The sequence below is a fragment of the Numenius arquata genome, chromosome 2 (assembly GCF_964106895.1).
Source record: "Numenius arquata chromosome 2, bNumArq3.hap1.1, whole genome shotgun sequence".
Classification (NCBI taxonomy): domain Eukaryota; kingdom Metazoa; phylum Chordata; class Aves; order Charadriiformes; family Scolopacidae; genus Numenius; species Numenius arquata.
The window spans coordinates 25,087,575-25,102,534 of record NC_133577.1 but is presented as its reverse complement, the minus strand read 5'-3'; the positions used below and the strand labels follow the sequence as shown (position 1 = coordinate 25,102,534).

General features: G+C 38.3%; 1 protein-coding gene across 1 annotated transcript in view; it reads right to left on the bottom strand.

Moving 5' to 3' along the window:
• RYR2 (ryanodine receptor 2) overlaps positions 1-14,960 on the bottom strand; it is a 440,097-nt gene that overhangs the window by 172,654 nt on the left and 252,483 nt on the right. The window contains exons 25-26 of the mRNA XM_074144589.1: positions 8,184-8,267; positions 3,719-3,878 (exon numbers count right to left, since the gene is read on the bottom strand). Of these exons, the coding sequence (XP_074000690.1) occupies positions 3,719-3,878; positions 8,184-8,267 (244 nt within the window). The remainder of the gene's footprint in view (positions 1-3,718; positions 3,879-8,183; positions 8,268-14,960) is intronic.

Sequence of the window (14,960 nt, the reverse complement as noted above, 5' to 3'; positions counted from 1 at the left end):
CTCCTGCAACTCAGTTGACTGTCTTCTCTCCAGAAGAAAATAAACTTAATTATTTGAAAAGAGAAAAATAATTGAATTAAGAGGAAATCAACATCCCAAGCATGGCAGCTTCTACAGGACATATTATTGGTGGGAAAGTTTTCATCATTAACGTGCTTAACCATACATGAGACTACTGTAATTTATCTGCCAAGAATAAGACAGCAAAGTATACTGCTAATCTTGTTGCTTTGTTTCCTGAAGGTCATGAATATTCCTGAGCTTTTGATGATCTTTAACAACCATCCTCTGTTGAAAGCGTAACTATGACACTGTTCACTGCACCACTGCGTTACATTCTCAACAGCAGTGCCCCATTCAGCACACAGAAGTCTTCTGTCAGTTTGAATGAATCAGACCCAATAAAATATTTGGATGTTTAAAGCAGAAGCACCCAAGACTGCAAAACTCCATTTAAGTGGCTTTCCAACCTGAATGTGATCAGCTTTGTAGGCACTTAAGCTTTTTACTTTTAAACCTGCAGGTTCTTCTTTGCATGCCCATAATTGTCTTTGTCTTGGTAGGGAAGAACAGTTCAATACTGATCATACACCTCAGCCCAGTCAAGATTTAGAATAGAAGCGTTTCTCTAAGTCTCCTTCAGAGCACAACCTGGTAGTCAAAATCAGCCTGATTCACACTGACTGCTTAAAACATCTCTGAAAATCTAACTAGGAGCTACCAAAATTTAACAGGTGTAAATGATAGTGATAGCCTGTTTATAAAACAACTTGTCCTTTGCCATCAAAATGGATTTAGATACATAATTCCTATTTGTCTGTTTAGATACCTTTGAGGATATAGGCGTCAACTTTTAAAACACTCATGTAGAAAACAGGTAATGCATAGTTCAGTAATTACAAGACTAAGGAGTTAAAAAAATATACATCTACCTTCCATAAATTTTCTCGCACCAGACTATAAATTGTAATAAGTGAGCGCAGATTTAATTGGCATGTTGTGCTTTGTCATCAAGCAAGTAGGACATTTATGGGGAATGGAGGCTAGGGGAGGCCTGAGTTCCAAGGCTGGCCCTCAGGACAGTATTTTAAGGGTCAGTAGACAAAATATAGAGAGCTGTTCAGTGGTTAGTCCTCTTTCCCTCTGCTCTCTCCCAGTGAGCCTCAAAAAACAGTGCCACAACGTTTTAGATTAGACAGTAAGGTCAGTCTCTTTCCCTGGGCATAGCACTGAGAACAGTGTCTTCTGACATTAAGTTGCAGTGTTTAATTTTAGGTTACATTTAGGTTACCTTACAAAGTTTGTCTAACCAATTTTTCTATTACATTTTTTAAAAACAAACAAAAAAAATAATAGAATATTGGACTAGATGATCTTGAAGGTCCCTTCCAACCTAGATGATTCTATGATTCTAAATTTGTGGCCTAGGGCAACTTCACTGCTTTTTGGGAATCCCAATAAAACTAACGATTGATTACTATCACATCAAGCCTCGTCAGAAGTAGAACCTTCTGTATAGACAGGCACATCCAAACATACATAAAGACAGTGTATAAACACATTGTGTAGATGTAAAGGAGAAACTTTTTTTATTGCCATCCGCTCCCACTACATCTTTTGCTTAACATTCCCAACACAGTAACAGTGAAAAAGTTTTTGATGCTATCATTTAATTGCCTTTCTGACTTGATACCTCACTAATCCAGAAATTAACTGCAACTAACAATTTAACTGCAAATTCACCCCAGTAATTATGAAAAAATTATTTGTGTTTTTTTTTTTTAAATATACAGATACACAGAGTAGGTTAAATTGTCTTCAAGACCTGAGGAACTTTATTTACTACGTATGAGTTGTGGGGTTAAATTTTCCAATGCTAGTTAGAAACACAATAAGTGAAGAGATGCATTTGATTCCAAAAACGTCTTAACCAATAAATTTTGTCGCAAAACTAAAATTAATTTTGGGATATGTAAGGATTCTACATACAAAGCTGTAACTATTTCCAAACTTTCATTCATTTCAAATCTCCTGATTGGCAAGGCCCTGTATTGAAAATGTTTGGCTTCTGGAGAATAATATATGGGAGGCATGGTATAAATTATGTAGTGCATTCTTTAACATATCAGAAATATTTCTTTTGAGCATCTGGAGACATACAGTTTCTCATTCTAGAAATGAATTGTGCGCTGCCTCCATAAACACAGGATTGAAATAGTGGGTTCAAAATTAATCCATCCATTCCCCCTACCTGACAACACAGAATCATCACTTCCAACACTTCTCATGATTAATATTCTATCAGAAATGTTAACCATACTTTAAAGGGCCACCTTCCCTTGTTCAAAGATGCAGTATTAGGAGAAAATTTGATCCTGCTGTAGGAATGGGAGTTGCACCAACACTGAATTATCTTCAGTGTCTATCTAGTAGGGGATATTACACGCATTCCAGTCTGCAAACACAAAAATTAGCTTATTGTCTGCCTAGACCCGAATACAGAACATAGATTTCCTAAATAGTTTACAAAGTACCAAAAAGAGAACTTTATAGTAAGATACCACAATGGACAATGTTGAAATGATATGCAGCATATATTTTGTCACTTAAAAGTACTTTGTCAGTATGTGATGAGGTGAATTCAAGTGCCTAACTTTATATATATAAAACCAAATTAAATTTATTTTTTTATACAAAAGCTTTGCAAATAGAATGAGTTTTGGTCTTGTAAAAAAACAAAATTTGAAATGTGCTAAACTGAAATGTATAACTTGAATTTTTGTCAAAACCAAAACCGCTGTTTGTAGGCAGGAAAGAGTGTGTACCTACAAAACAGCCATTTCTCATTTTTGCAAAAATAATGATCTTTTATGCCCAGCGCAAAAAAAAACGAAAACTCTTTTTTTTTTTTTTCCCCAAGGGGTGAATTTTCCTAAAATTTCACTGTGATATGCTACCAGACATCTATTAACAGAGACACTTTTTTCTATATAAAATTCACAAATAATCACAAAAGGAATAGAAACTATGACTCCTAAAGGAAAATTGATATAGTAGCTGTCTTGAAACATAATAAATCAGAATCATTGTATTGCCAATTGATTCTTTTTTTAAAGAAAACAAAGACCCTGAGTTTTGCTGTTAACAATCCACCATGCTTAACTTTTATTCCACTCCCTTACAACACATTGTGATACCTACCACGTAGCATTCCCATTCACTGAAACAAAACCACTGAAGTAAGACTGGAACTTGGAGACTGACATAACTACTCTCAGTTAAACATGGCCTCTGCCAGAAATACAACATATTAACAAAGTGATTACTAGAAGTTTACATTCTGATTTTCCTGGATAAACAAAATTATTCAATTCACAGAACTGCAAACATTTAAATGATTTCCCTACTGAAAGTCAATGTTTACATTTCCTAAAATACTAGAGCATATTAGCTTCCTGCATGCAATTTTCTCACCCTGAGATCTAGATAGCATAGAAGAATACACCATCAATTTTTTAATACTGCTTGTAAAAGAAGAGTCTCATACTGCTAGAAGATTTAGCAGGATTGCTTTAATTATGTAGTTTTGCTTTATTTGACTGACAGACTCGCATTCATTAGCTGCTTCTTCCTGCTTTTGTATCCCCATTATCCCCATTTAACTGTGAAATATCTCAAAAGATAAGTGCCTTTTCAAATGACTGAAGTTAGCACTTACCTGCTGGATACCGTATGTCCAGCCTTGCCTTATACGGTCCCTTGCCCACACGTTGTGAGCATTCTCTGCTAGTTTATCCACCATAGCTTCTTGAGAGGGGGTCAGTTTGATAAAACTCAGATCCATGGGAGCAGGCTTATATCCACTCAACAACTGGTAGCTGTCAAAAAACACAGAACTTGCAGTTACTTTTCAGTAAGAAAAAATTAATAGAACCACAAAGAGAAGAAGTGACATTTATGCGATATATGTATATAAATAATCTGTCTTGGAACATAAGGATAATAATGCACTGACATTTGATTTTGCTTCAAGCTAATTGCATCTTGATGGGATGAAGTAGCTGGTAACGAAACCTACACAAAATGTTCTGAACTAAAAATGTTTTAGAAGTATTTTAGTACTTTCACATATTCAAAGTAGTAGATTAAGATGTTGCTTACCTAAATACTTATATGAACACTATTACAGTTACCCCTGAGAAATATATTCTGAAAATATATTCTTCCTATTATTTATAGGGATGTGAGAGAGAGAGTAGATCAAATGGCTTACTCAAGATCATATATGAAGTCTGTTTAATAAAAGTTTGTCTTTACAATACTTCATACCTTAACTATCCTTCAAATCATAAATGTTTAAAATTTAAGCATGACTTAAGAACACAAAGACAGCTTCCTCACTATTTTTAGCACTCCTAAGAATGAAGTGTTGTTTACTCTTATGAAGCTGTTCCCATCAAATTAATTATAGTCATCTCACACTTTACTTCCAACCAAACCTTCTTCAATGAAGGATGTAACACATATGGTGATGGATGCAGCACATCAGTACTTAGTAAATTTACAACAAAAACCTATGATACTTTGCACCACCATCACGGTGGTGGACATTGCCTCCCTTACCTCAACTGATGAGGGAATGTGCAGGGGAAGGGAAGCAGGAAGAGCAATGGGGCTGCACTTGGTGTCCATGCCCAAGTGTTGGCAGTGGGGTCTGCGAGGCAGCCCCTATAAGGAACAGCTGGGGCTGCCCTGAGCCAGGCACAGCTAGTTCCAGCTGGCTCCAACCAACCCAGTGCAGGGTGGTGGTCCCTCTGGGAAAACATTTTAAAGAAAGGGCAAAACACTGCACAGGCAGAGAGGAGTGAGGAAAAAGGTGTGAAAATGTGAAAACCAGCCCTGCAGAAACCAAGGCCGGGGGAGCCCCAGGTGCAAGAGCTGGGGTTTCTTGCAGCCCCAGGAAAGACCAGGCCGGATCTGGGGGACGTGCCCTGAATATCCCAGAGTATTTCCCCTCCAGCACACTGACAAAACAGAGTGCTATTTTGGTCATAAAAAAAGGGGTTTGTGGAAAATAAACAACTTTCACTGAAATTATACGTGCTGGGGTGTTTAAAGAATGGCTAGTTTAAATAATTGTCTAATTACTTTCTAAACAACTTTGTCATTTTCTTGTATTTTCTTTATTTGGACTAACAGAGAGAAATCCAGAAAAAGAAACAGTATTTATCCCCATTCATATTCTAAAATATTAACATACTTTAGAAATTTTAATTAATTCTCTTCTGTGATAACTATTCTAAAACCCATTTAAGCAAATCATTGGTTGAAAACAATAATTGAAAACAAGCAAGTATTTAAGGGGAATCATCATCTATAAACATGAGGTTGGACCGTCCTTCAAAATTATCACATTAAAAAAAAAAAGTTTCAGTCTGAAAACAACAATTCAAGAACATCAATCCAAAATCAACCATTCATACAGTTACCAATCAGCAAATTTCTGTGACAGATCAAAGCAAGCACTTGGCAGTCATGCTGCCATCTCCCACGCGCTGGCTAACTGCCCTCACGGTTACCTCTCCTCAGGTAGCTGTGAAGTCGCTTCAGTGCAATGAGTAAAACCAGCAGTAATGGAAACAGTGAATCATACAGAATTAACACATTTGTCAGGCTGGCAATTACCGTGTTCTTTCCTGTCACACTCCCCTGCACAACTGTTATGTTGTGAATATAAAAGCCATGATGGCCATAGCTATTTTGATTTAAGAGCAGGGTCAAAGAACCAGGGATCGCAACGAATGCTCATGATTTTGTCACAGAGGATGTGTACAATCTATTTCAGGATATAAATGAATACTCATAAAGGATAAGTATCAACGGATATCAAGGAAAATAACAAAAGCATATTGTACGTATAAATTCATGTTGGAGAATTGTCTTTAGTTGCAGACCAAGGTTATTACTGGAAATGGTAGCTAAAATTCCAGCTCCTGCCCGGTCATCTGCTCATCAGTATCTTATGGTCCTTCTTGCTCAGTATCTCTGCTGGCCTTATAACAATCATAACAATTTTTTAAGATGAACATAATGTGATGTCGAATAATTTTCAAGCTGAAAATTTAACTGCTTTAACAGCACTTTATCACTACCATATTGATATGCCACCAATTTGTAACAACCATTATGGAATTTTTATTTGTGCCACCACCTAAAGTTACAGAAAGAGCGGTAGATATGTTTTCACGCGATCTTAGTCCATACTCTGCTTTCTTGATTAAAGATCTTCAGCAGTCTACGTGAGTCGTTTTACAAGAGAAAATTAAACACAGTGAAAAAAATTTAAGAAAATTTTTTTCTTTTCAATCTGACAATTTTAATTTCCTTTCCCATTTCATTTAGACTTTTTTTTTAACCCATATAATCACTAAATATTTAGAATTTATTAAAATAAAGACTTTGAATATTTCAAAGAGGTATCTTACAATAAAAGGTTATTGAAGGATGCTTTATTCAAAAATCTAAAGTTATACCAAGAAAAAAATTTCATAATAGAAAGAGAATTTCCATCAGAAAAAGCTGTGTTTGTAGTACACTTTAGCTAGTTGTTCAAACTGGTCCAAAAAAGCTCTTTTGTGGAGTGATACCACATTAGAAAAGGAAGTTACGGCACAACTGTCATTTAAAAATGTAATTTACCCCAACTTATAACCAGTGTGGCTGTGATGCCAAAATTCTGTAGGACTGAAACAAATATAAACATGTTCTTAGTATTTTACAATCTTTATTGATACAACAGGAGGCATAAAAGAAAAAAAGCAATGGGTTAAGAAGACAGAAAAAAATACACAAAGTCAGTCTGAAAAATTTCTTAGAAAGCAGAGCAGATGGGCTAATCACATTCAAGTGGTGTCTGTTGCTTTTGGTTTTCATAATAGCATAAAAGTTTTGTATCAGGAAGATATAAGAGATTAATAAATTATCATGGGAAAATTCAAAAAGTGTTGGGATAACATTTGTATCATTTACAGGAACAGAAATAACTAGCAAACACAGGAAGTGACATCTCTTCTCTCATAAAAAAATGCAGCTTTTCACACACTACCTCTTGTAACTTTTTGTTATGGTTAAGTCTAATTTAACTGTGAAAGAGCAACCTTTCTCTCCAGGACTGTATCCCACAAAAAACGGGTTCTGGCCATATAGCTGCACAACTGTATCTAGATCATAAGTATTTCCTCAATTTTTCCCCAATAAACATCTGATGCTATTGAGAATGTTGCCACAATTATTTTTTCCATTTTACTCATTTCTTCTATCCATTGTATTTATGTACTAGCACTTACCATTGCTTTTAGTCATAACCAAGGAAATTAAATTACTAATTTAAATTCAAGAATAAAAACACACACGTTTTCTCATTCTGAAACTGTGACCTTTACCCTTCTGGTTTTATACACATTATAATCCTCCTTTAGCCCAGTGAATTTTATACCAATCCAGACAAATTTATAAACCATGGGCTCAAATGTATGTTGGGCTGCAGGGCTGTCATATGCTTATCACCAACTACAGTTCCATTACTTTAACTGTGTTAAAGCTCCCAAATTCTCCATTCTCAAACCAGGGGGCCAATGCTGGTGCTAAGCAATAAGCCAGGGCACCTTGGCTGGGCCATGAGTGCTGGTTTCAGAGCTGCAGTAGTGGAGGCCACGATACCATACCAGCCTGAGCCCAGTCCTACCAATGCTGTTGCCATTTAATCACTCAGAAAAAAGTCAGGGAGCTATACCAGTTCTCTCCACTTCAAGTCACTATGTGGGCATTCTAGGACTTTCAAATGGGTTGCCTTTAAATATGTGCAGCACAGCAAAATACATTGATAAGTTTGCTGTAAAAATTCTTTATCAAGTTTCTGCTGGACGCTCCAGATATATATGAACTATGTAACAATGAACGCCAGACATTTCAACAAATCATGGAAAACCTAAACTTTGTCTACATGTCAGATCATAAACATCTAAAAGAAAAGGTGTGGATGAAGGCATGTGTAAATCTCAATTCGTATTCATCATGCATACCCAAGTACAAATAAAACTAGCAATATAAATATCAAATTGTTAAAATACAGCTCACTCAACTCACACTGCCTAACAAAAAGATGCATTTGAATTTCAACTTACTTCTTTGGAAGCTTCATTTTTTTCACTTTTTCTTCAGCACGTTCATCAGCAATTCCAACATGGCAGCCTAATGCCAAAAGGGTTCTAGGATACAGAAATCAAGAGATAAATTACTGCCAATGTTTCTATATTCAGAATTGCTGCTGGGTATATAAATGACAGTATTTGACAACAAATGAGACCTATGGGAATGGCAACAATATAATATGGAAAGATCAACACCAGCCTTTTTGTATAAGCTTTCCGAGAGTGTTAAGAAAATGCCACAAGATGTTCCTAAAAATTTTACTAAAAATATGAGTGGACTACTTCAAAATGGAACTATTATACAGTCTATTTCATCTATATGAGGCATCAGTTGAAAGATTCCCTGCCCTTGAAATATATATTTCTGCTTTATATACTTATTCATACTGCTTGTATACTCATTCATACATTTTTATATCAAAATCTTTTTGCGTTATGTTGTCTACTTCAAAGCTGATGAAAGCAAAAAAGGCAGGAAACATCACTTGTTATCCTTAGAATGTGTTGTCTTTACAAAGAGAGGCTGTTATTCAGAGATTTTAATTGGATCTGGATTTTGTTAGGACTTCCTACTGAAGAGAGGACTATCAGCAGAATGCATGATAAGCATTAGGCCAAAACTGCCATCTTAATGCTCAGTATGGATGTTGTACATTAATCCCATTCAGAGAAAAGGATTGAAGCTAGACACTGTGTGTCATGTACCACAGGGTTTCTACCACAGAGCCACTGACCCAGGCAGCCCATTCTGGCCTGACTCTGCAAGATGCAGCTCATTTCAGAAAACAAACACGCTCTACATAACCTTAAAACGGGGTCGATGGTATTAATCGGGTTTCTGATTCCTTCAGACCTTTTCCTGTCCTTACAGTAACACTATCCAGCAGTATAAATCTTAAATCTCATTCACCTCCAGGATTTGATCTGTAACACATCAATTATTTGTTCCTGCACTTATATTCAACAGTGGGTTATCAAGTCTTACTTTCTTTACCCTAGGTGATTTACTAAAATACTGACATTGAAATGAAAAGACATCTCGGACAAAAGTTGGAGACCACACTGGAGTCAGATCAGAATTTTCTAAAAATCTGAGGGTGACACCCACATCTTTGATTGAAAGTGATTATGCAGAAGAAAGTACAAGTGTAAACCTTGGATTCCGTTCCAGATTTTCCCAATGTGAAAGAAAGCTGGAAAACCAGGTTTTTATTTGTTCTTGTCTCCAGTTAAAACAATATTTTCTAGTCTTGCTTTAACTATATTTATTGCTCTTGAACTGACTGGGGGGGGGGGAAGCATAAATGTGGGAGAATGGCTAGCTGAGAAGGGTCACGTAGACATGATCCAGCTGGCCGAGCAAAAGCTTGAGAAACATCGGATTCAGCCCCCGTAACTACTGGGCTGGTAAAGACACCTCGTCCTTGACTATAATTGTTGTATGATAACAGAGAGGTTGCAGCTGCTCAGGCATGGGAAAAGAGGATGAAAGTAACTGTAAAGAAGGAACCAAGGGCGGAGTTGATCTTTCTAAGAACTAACCAATCATGAGCTTAACTTTTGTAATATGTATGAGCTAATTATGTTAGAACATAAAAGGCCACTGTGTGAATCAATAAACGAAGCTTGCTGATCACTCATATTGAGTGGCCCTGTCTTCCCTCCGTCGCGACAAATGGCGCCCGAACAGGGACCCTACAGAGGGCTGAACCTGCGAGCCACGGTCAACGGAGTCTCAGTGCTGGTCCTGTAAGCAGCGCAGGAGGCGAAAGGGATTAAAGGAAAAGGTCCCCGCGCCCGAGAGCGAAAGGGATTAAAGGAAAAGGTCCCCGCGCCCTGGAGCACCTATAGAGAGTGTCCTGCCGGCTACGCGCCGCCGAAGTCTGGAAGGCTGCAACAGCGCGCTGACGAAGGTATGAATAGACAAGCGGCGTATGATTTGCTCAAATGCTTTTTAGAAAAGCGGAGCATTTAGGGTATAGATAACGAAGGTATGAACAGACAAGCGGCGTACGATTTGCTCAAATTCTTTTTAGAAAAGCGGAGCGTTCAGGGTATAGATTGTAAAAGGGAGTTGCCTGGGTTATCAGCGTATGGAGTAGCGAGAGGTTGCTTTGATAATCCAGATACGGTTTTTGAACACGAGGAATGGCGTAAATATGAGGATAAATTGTTTGACGAAGTTATATGTGAGAATAAATCAGCCAAAAAGTTGATAAAGCCGTGGCGGGCAGTCGCTAACGCCCCGTTGCAAACCGAGCTGAGGAAAAAAAAAAAAAGAGAGAGAGAAAAAAGCCGTTCACTCAAAAAAAAAAAAAAAAAAAAAAAAAAAAAAGAGAATCCCTTCATATATGGGTATTAAGCAAGGAAGAGAGGAACCATTTGGTCTATTTATAGATCGAGTAGCAGACGCCATACAGGCAGCCGTGGTGCCCGATTATCTCAGAGGCACTATACTAAAGCAGTGTGCCATACAAAAAAGTAATCTGGCCACAGGCAACATCTTGGCTACATTGCCAGGGACATGGACTATCGAGGAAGGACTAGAAAGGATGGCTCAGGTACCGGTAGGGCCACAGGCAATGTTAGTTGAGGCAGTAAAGGAACTAGGGAATAGTTTAAAGGAACACGCGCAGGCTACGCAGAGTCAAGTTCTTGCAGCCCTTGCTCCTTTGCAAGCCTCCGTTCAATGATTAAATGCTAGTGAATCATCTCGCCCACGATGTTACCGTTGCAGCGCTGCTGGACACATCAGACGGAACTGCAACGCCGGCTCAGTATGGTGCAGAAACTGCTGGTCGGACAACCACAATGAGACTGCATGTCGCGCTTCTAAACCGGGAAACGGACGATTCAGCGGGAAGAGCCGCCCCGCGCCGACACAAAAAGCGGCTGCATATCCGGCAGCACTCAATCCCTTCAGCTCAGACCAGCCACAAGCGGAAGCCTCGGCTTGGACCTGGCAACAGCAGTAGATTGTACCCTGTTGGACTCAAAACCTGTCCGGATTACCACTAGCACTCAAGGACCAATCTGTATCAATGGACAAGCTGTCGGAGCACTACTTATAGGCCGTTCATCGGCCACCATGCTGGGACTTAATGTGTTGGTGGGACTGATTGATAAAGATTACCACAGTGAGATCCAGATCATGGCCCACACGTTATTTCCACCGCTCTTCATCGCTAAAGGCACCAAGGTGGCGCAATTAATTCCCCTACCACATCTTGCAGGAGCCCTTCCACCGCTGCAAGAGCAGCCACGAGGGCAAGGAGCCTTTGGATCTACAGGACAAATGGCCTTACTAACTGTCGGCTTGCGCCAAAGGCCACAACGCCCGGTTGCTGTGCAATACGCCAACCTAACTATATCACTTGTTGCTCTTCTAGACACTGGCGCTGACATTTCCATAATCAGCACACATAAGTGGCCGGCTCAATGGCCGACCTACGCGAGCAGCACCACAGTCGCGGGAGTAGGAGGATTGACCCTTGCTCGCAAATCACCCCTTCTACGATGGACCATAGGGGACAAGGTACCATCTGGGTTCCCAGCCGTTGGGTAAGGCCTGCCATTGACCACCCTGAAGTTGCCGCTGAAGGTGACCCGACTAATCACCGTAAACCAACGGACTGAGACCGCTGCGCCTGAGTGTGAACCACGAGGTCGCAAAGACAGAAATTAATTGTACAGTCTGTGGGGTCTGTAACCCCTAGGTATTATGTGCATGCTATTTGCTTAGAAGTTGAAACAGAGAAAATGGTTAATTTAGGTATAGAAAGCTTTATAGTAGTTGCCTTAGTTGTAAGCATAAGAGCCATCCCATATAGCGAGATGTTTGACCCACGAGAAAATGCGTGGATAACTTTAGCTCGGTCACTCAACACGACCAGCTTTTGTGCAAGCCTAGCAACACCCCGCTCCCCATTTACTACGTGCCTTATAGGGGTGCTCTTGGAGTCTGGTTGGGTCTGTCTGGATGGCTGAGAAACCTTTTACAGACAGGATTGCTAGTCTTAATCACTGTACTAATAGCGTTGCTTTGTGTGAGTTGTGTTGTCTTGTATGAAAACCCTTGTGTTACGGATGTTTAACCAAGCCTGTGTCATTCAAAATAAAAACGGGGGAATTGTGGGAGAATGGCTAGCTGAGAAGGGTCACGTAGACATGATCCAGCTGGCCGAGCAAAAGCTTGAGAAACATCGGATTCAGCCCCCGTAACTACTGGGCTGGTAAAGACACCTCGTCCTTGACTATAATTGTTGTATGATAACAGAGAGGTTGCAGCTGCTCAGGCATGGGAAAAGAGGATGAAAGTAACTGTAAAGAAGGAACCAAGGGCGGAGTTGATCTTTCTAAGAACTAACCAATCATGAGCTTAACTTTTGTAATATGTATGAGCTAATTATGTTAGAACATAAAAGGCCACTGTGTGAATCAATAAACGAAGCTTGCTGATCACTCATATTGAGTGGCCCTGTCTTCCCTCCGTAGCGACACATAAATCTTGCTCTAGCGGTATTTCTCTTGGCAGATAAATTGTATGTTTCAAGGAGGTTCTTATAGCATATTTTTAGTGCTAGCTACATGAAGTAAATCCTACTGTTTTGGTCTGTGAACCCTGATTTAACATTAGATGGTAAAATGAGATACAAGGAAATCAACATGCAGTGGCTGCATCCTGCAAAACACACTATCTGCTAAGAATACTCCATGTAGCTAAATTTCAATTGGCATAAATCATACTTGATTCCTATGCAGCTATCACCAGCTGCATAGTAAATAACAACATATCTAACAGTGGAAAGCAGTACAGAAGAGCCAATCTTTGGTAACCCTAATTTTCTTGTAATGTAAAACAGGAATTTTAACGTTCTATTATCTCCACCCAGACACAGCAAATTCAAATCGGAGAAGCACGGCAGGATAAAAAAAAGCATACAATACTGGTAGAACCTGAAAGACCCCTAAAAGTACATCGACGCTAAACAAGAAAACTAGAAGTGGCTGAATGCAATCCTCGGCGTAATATTGATACATGTAATTATCACACACTACTGAGTAAACAGATAGAAACAGGAAAATCAGTCACAAAACAATAAGCATCAAAAAAAGTACAAGATCAAACTACAAAATATATATATGAATGTGCAGAACAGCATGAGCAAACATATTTCAATCCCATGACAGTTTCAGCCATAACTCGTTCCTGAATTTTGACATTTCATATAGTATATCATTTTTATAGTTCATAAAAGTATTAAATCATACTGAAAAATATACAGAGATTCCAATATATTGAAAAGAAATGTTGTGTCAGATAATATGACCCAGAACTTCCTTGTTTTCTGCCTCTCTCATCTAGCAGAGCTGGCAGCAAAACTGGCAACAAACCAACAAAAAAACCCCAAAACTTGCAGTAAGAGTTATTCTTGATGTCTTACAACTACTTCAAGTTTGTTGTATGCAAATTGTAAAGAATATAGCATATAGCTGACTAGAAGAAATTTTAAAAGAAGAATTTCTTTCCCTCTTCCCCATTCTCGCCCATTGAGGTTGACTGCTAGTAGACTAGAAACATCTAGTAAAGAAGTCATCAAAGTAGCTTACAGTTCAAGTCATCACAGTATGGATCATCTAGAATAATTAATGCACTAATTTTTCCACCTTTCCAAGCTTGCAGAAATGAACTGAGACACTCATATTCTAGTCCCTCAACAATAGATGTCTATGTGATAAATACAACATGATATTGCAAAATTAGGACTGTATACTTCAGAAAACAAGGACTAATACGAGAACGAAATGAAGACTGATCTCAGTAAGCATAGAAATTTGGAAATCCACAGAAAGACTGAATGCTTTAGGTTTTGAATACTATCCATTTAACAAAAGGCTCTCTCTAGAGTATGTAATAAAATTTCTGAAATAGAAGTAATCCGTAATTTATATGTTTTTAAAGCCAAATTATTTTTGTTTTTTCAGGGTTAAGTTCAGAAACGCATTGTATCCTGAACCAGTAATCTAAAATTTGTTTAATATTAAGTGAAACATTAGGAGTGTGCATTTAATTCTGAGTCTGATTTTTATGATGCCTAAGTCATATTATATAGCATATTCTAGCGAAAGATCCAATAGTAGGGAAAGTTAATGACATCATCTTTTCTTTTTCATAAAGTGTAAAGGAAGAAGATATTCTGGATTCTTAAGCACACTGTTGTTTTGACAGGGGCCTCAAAAGCTTATCTTGAAATTCTAATACCTAGCTGAAGCTAAATACGAACTTATTTTCTTGCCTCCAATAAAGTTCCATTTATCCCTGAATGCCCTATCTCTGAATAATGCCAAAATATCTGTCCAGAAACTGTTTTACACTCTGGGTCATAAGTATGTTTTTTGTCAAATAATTTACTTACTGTGGGAACGGTGGATCAGCAAATAGTGCAGGGAAGCTGACCAGAGAAGGACACTATGAGAAATTCTAGCTAGAGTGTTCTACCTAGCTTTCTACTATAAGGACATAAAGTCATGATGAGTGTAAACACTATATTGCACTACCAGTTTACATGGCAATTTTTTTAATAATACAGTACAAATATTCCCAGAAAAGCACTATCACATGCAGATACTCATTCTGCTTTAAGACTCTGAACAGAAAAAAGCAACTACATTGTAACAAGAAAAAAAAAAAAGAATAGATTTCAATGGATTGCAAATAGTAGTGACTGGAGAACCACATATACCACTGGG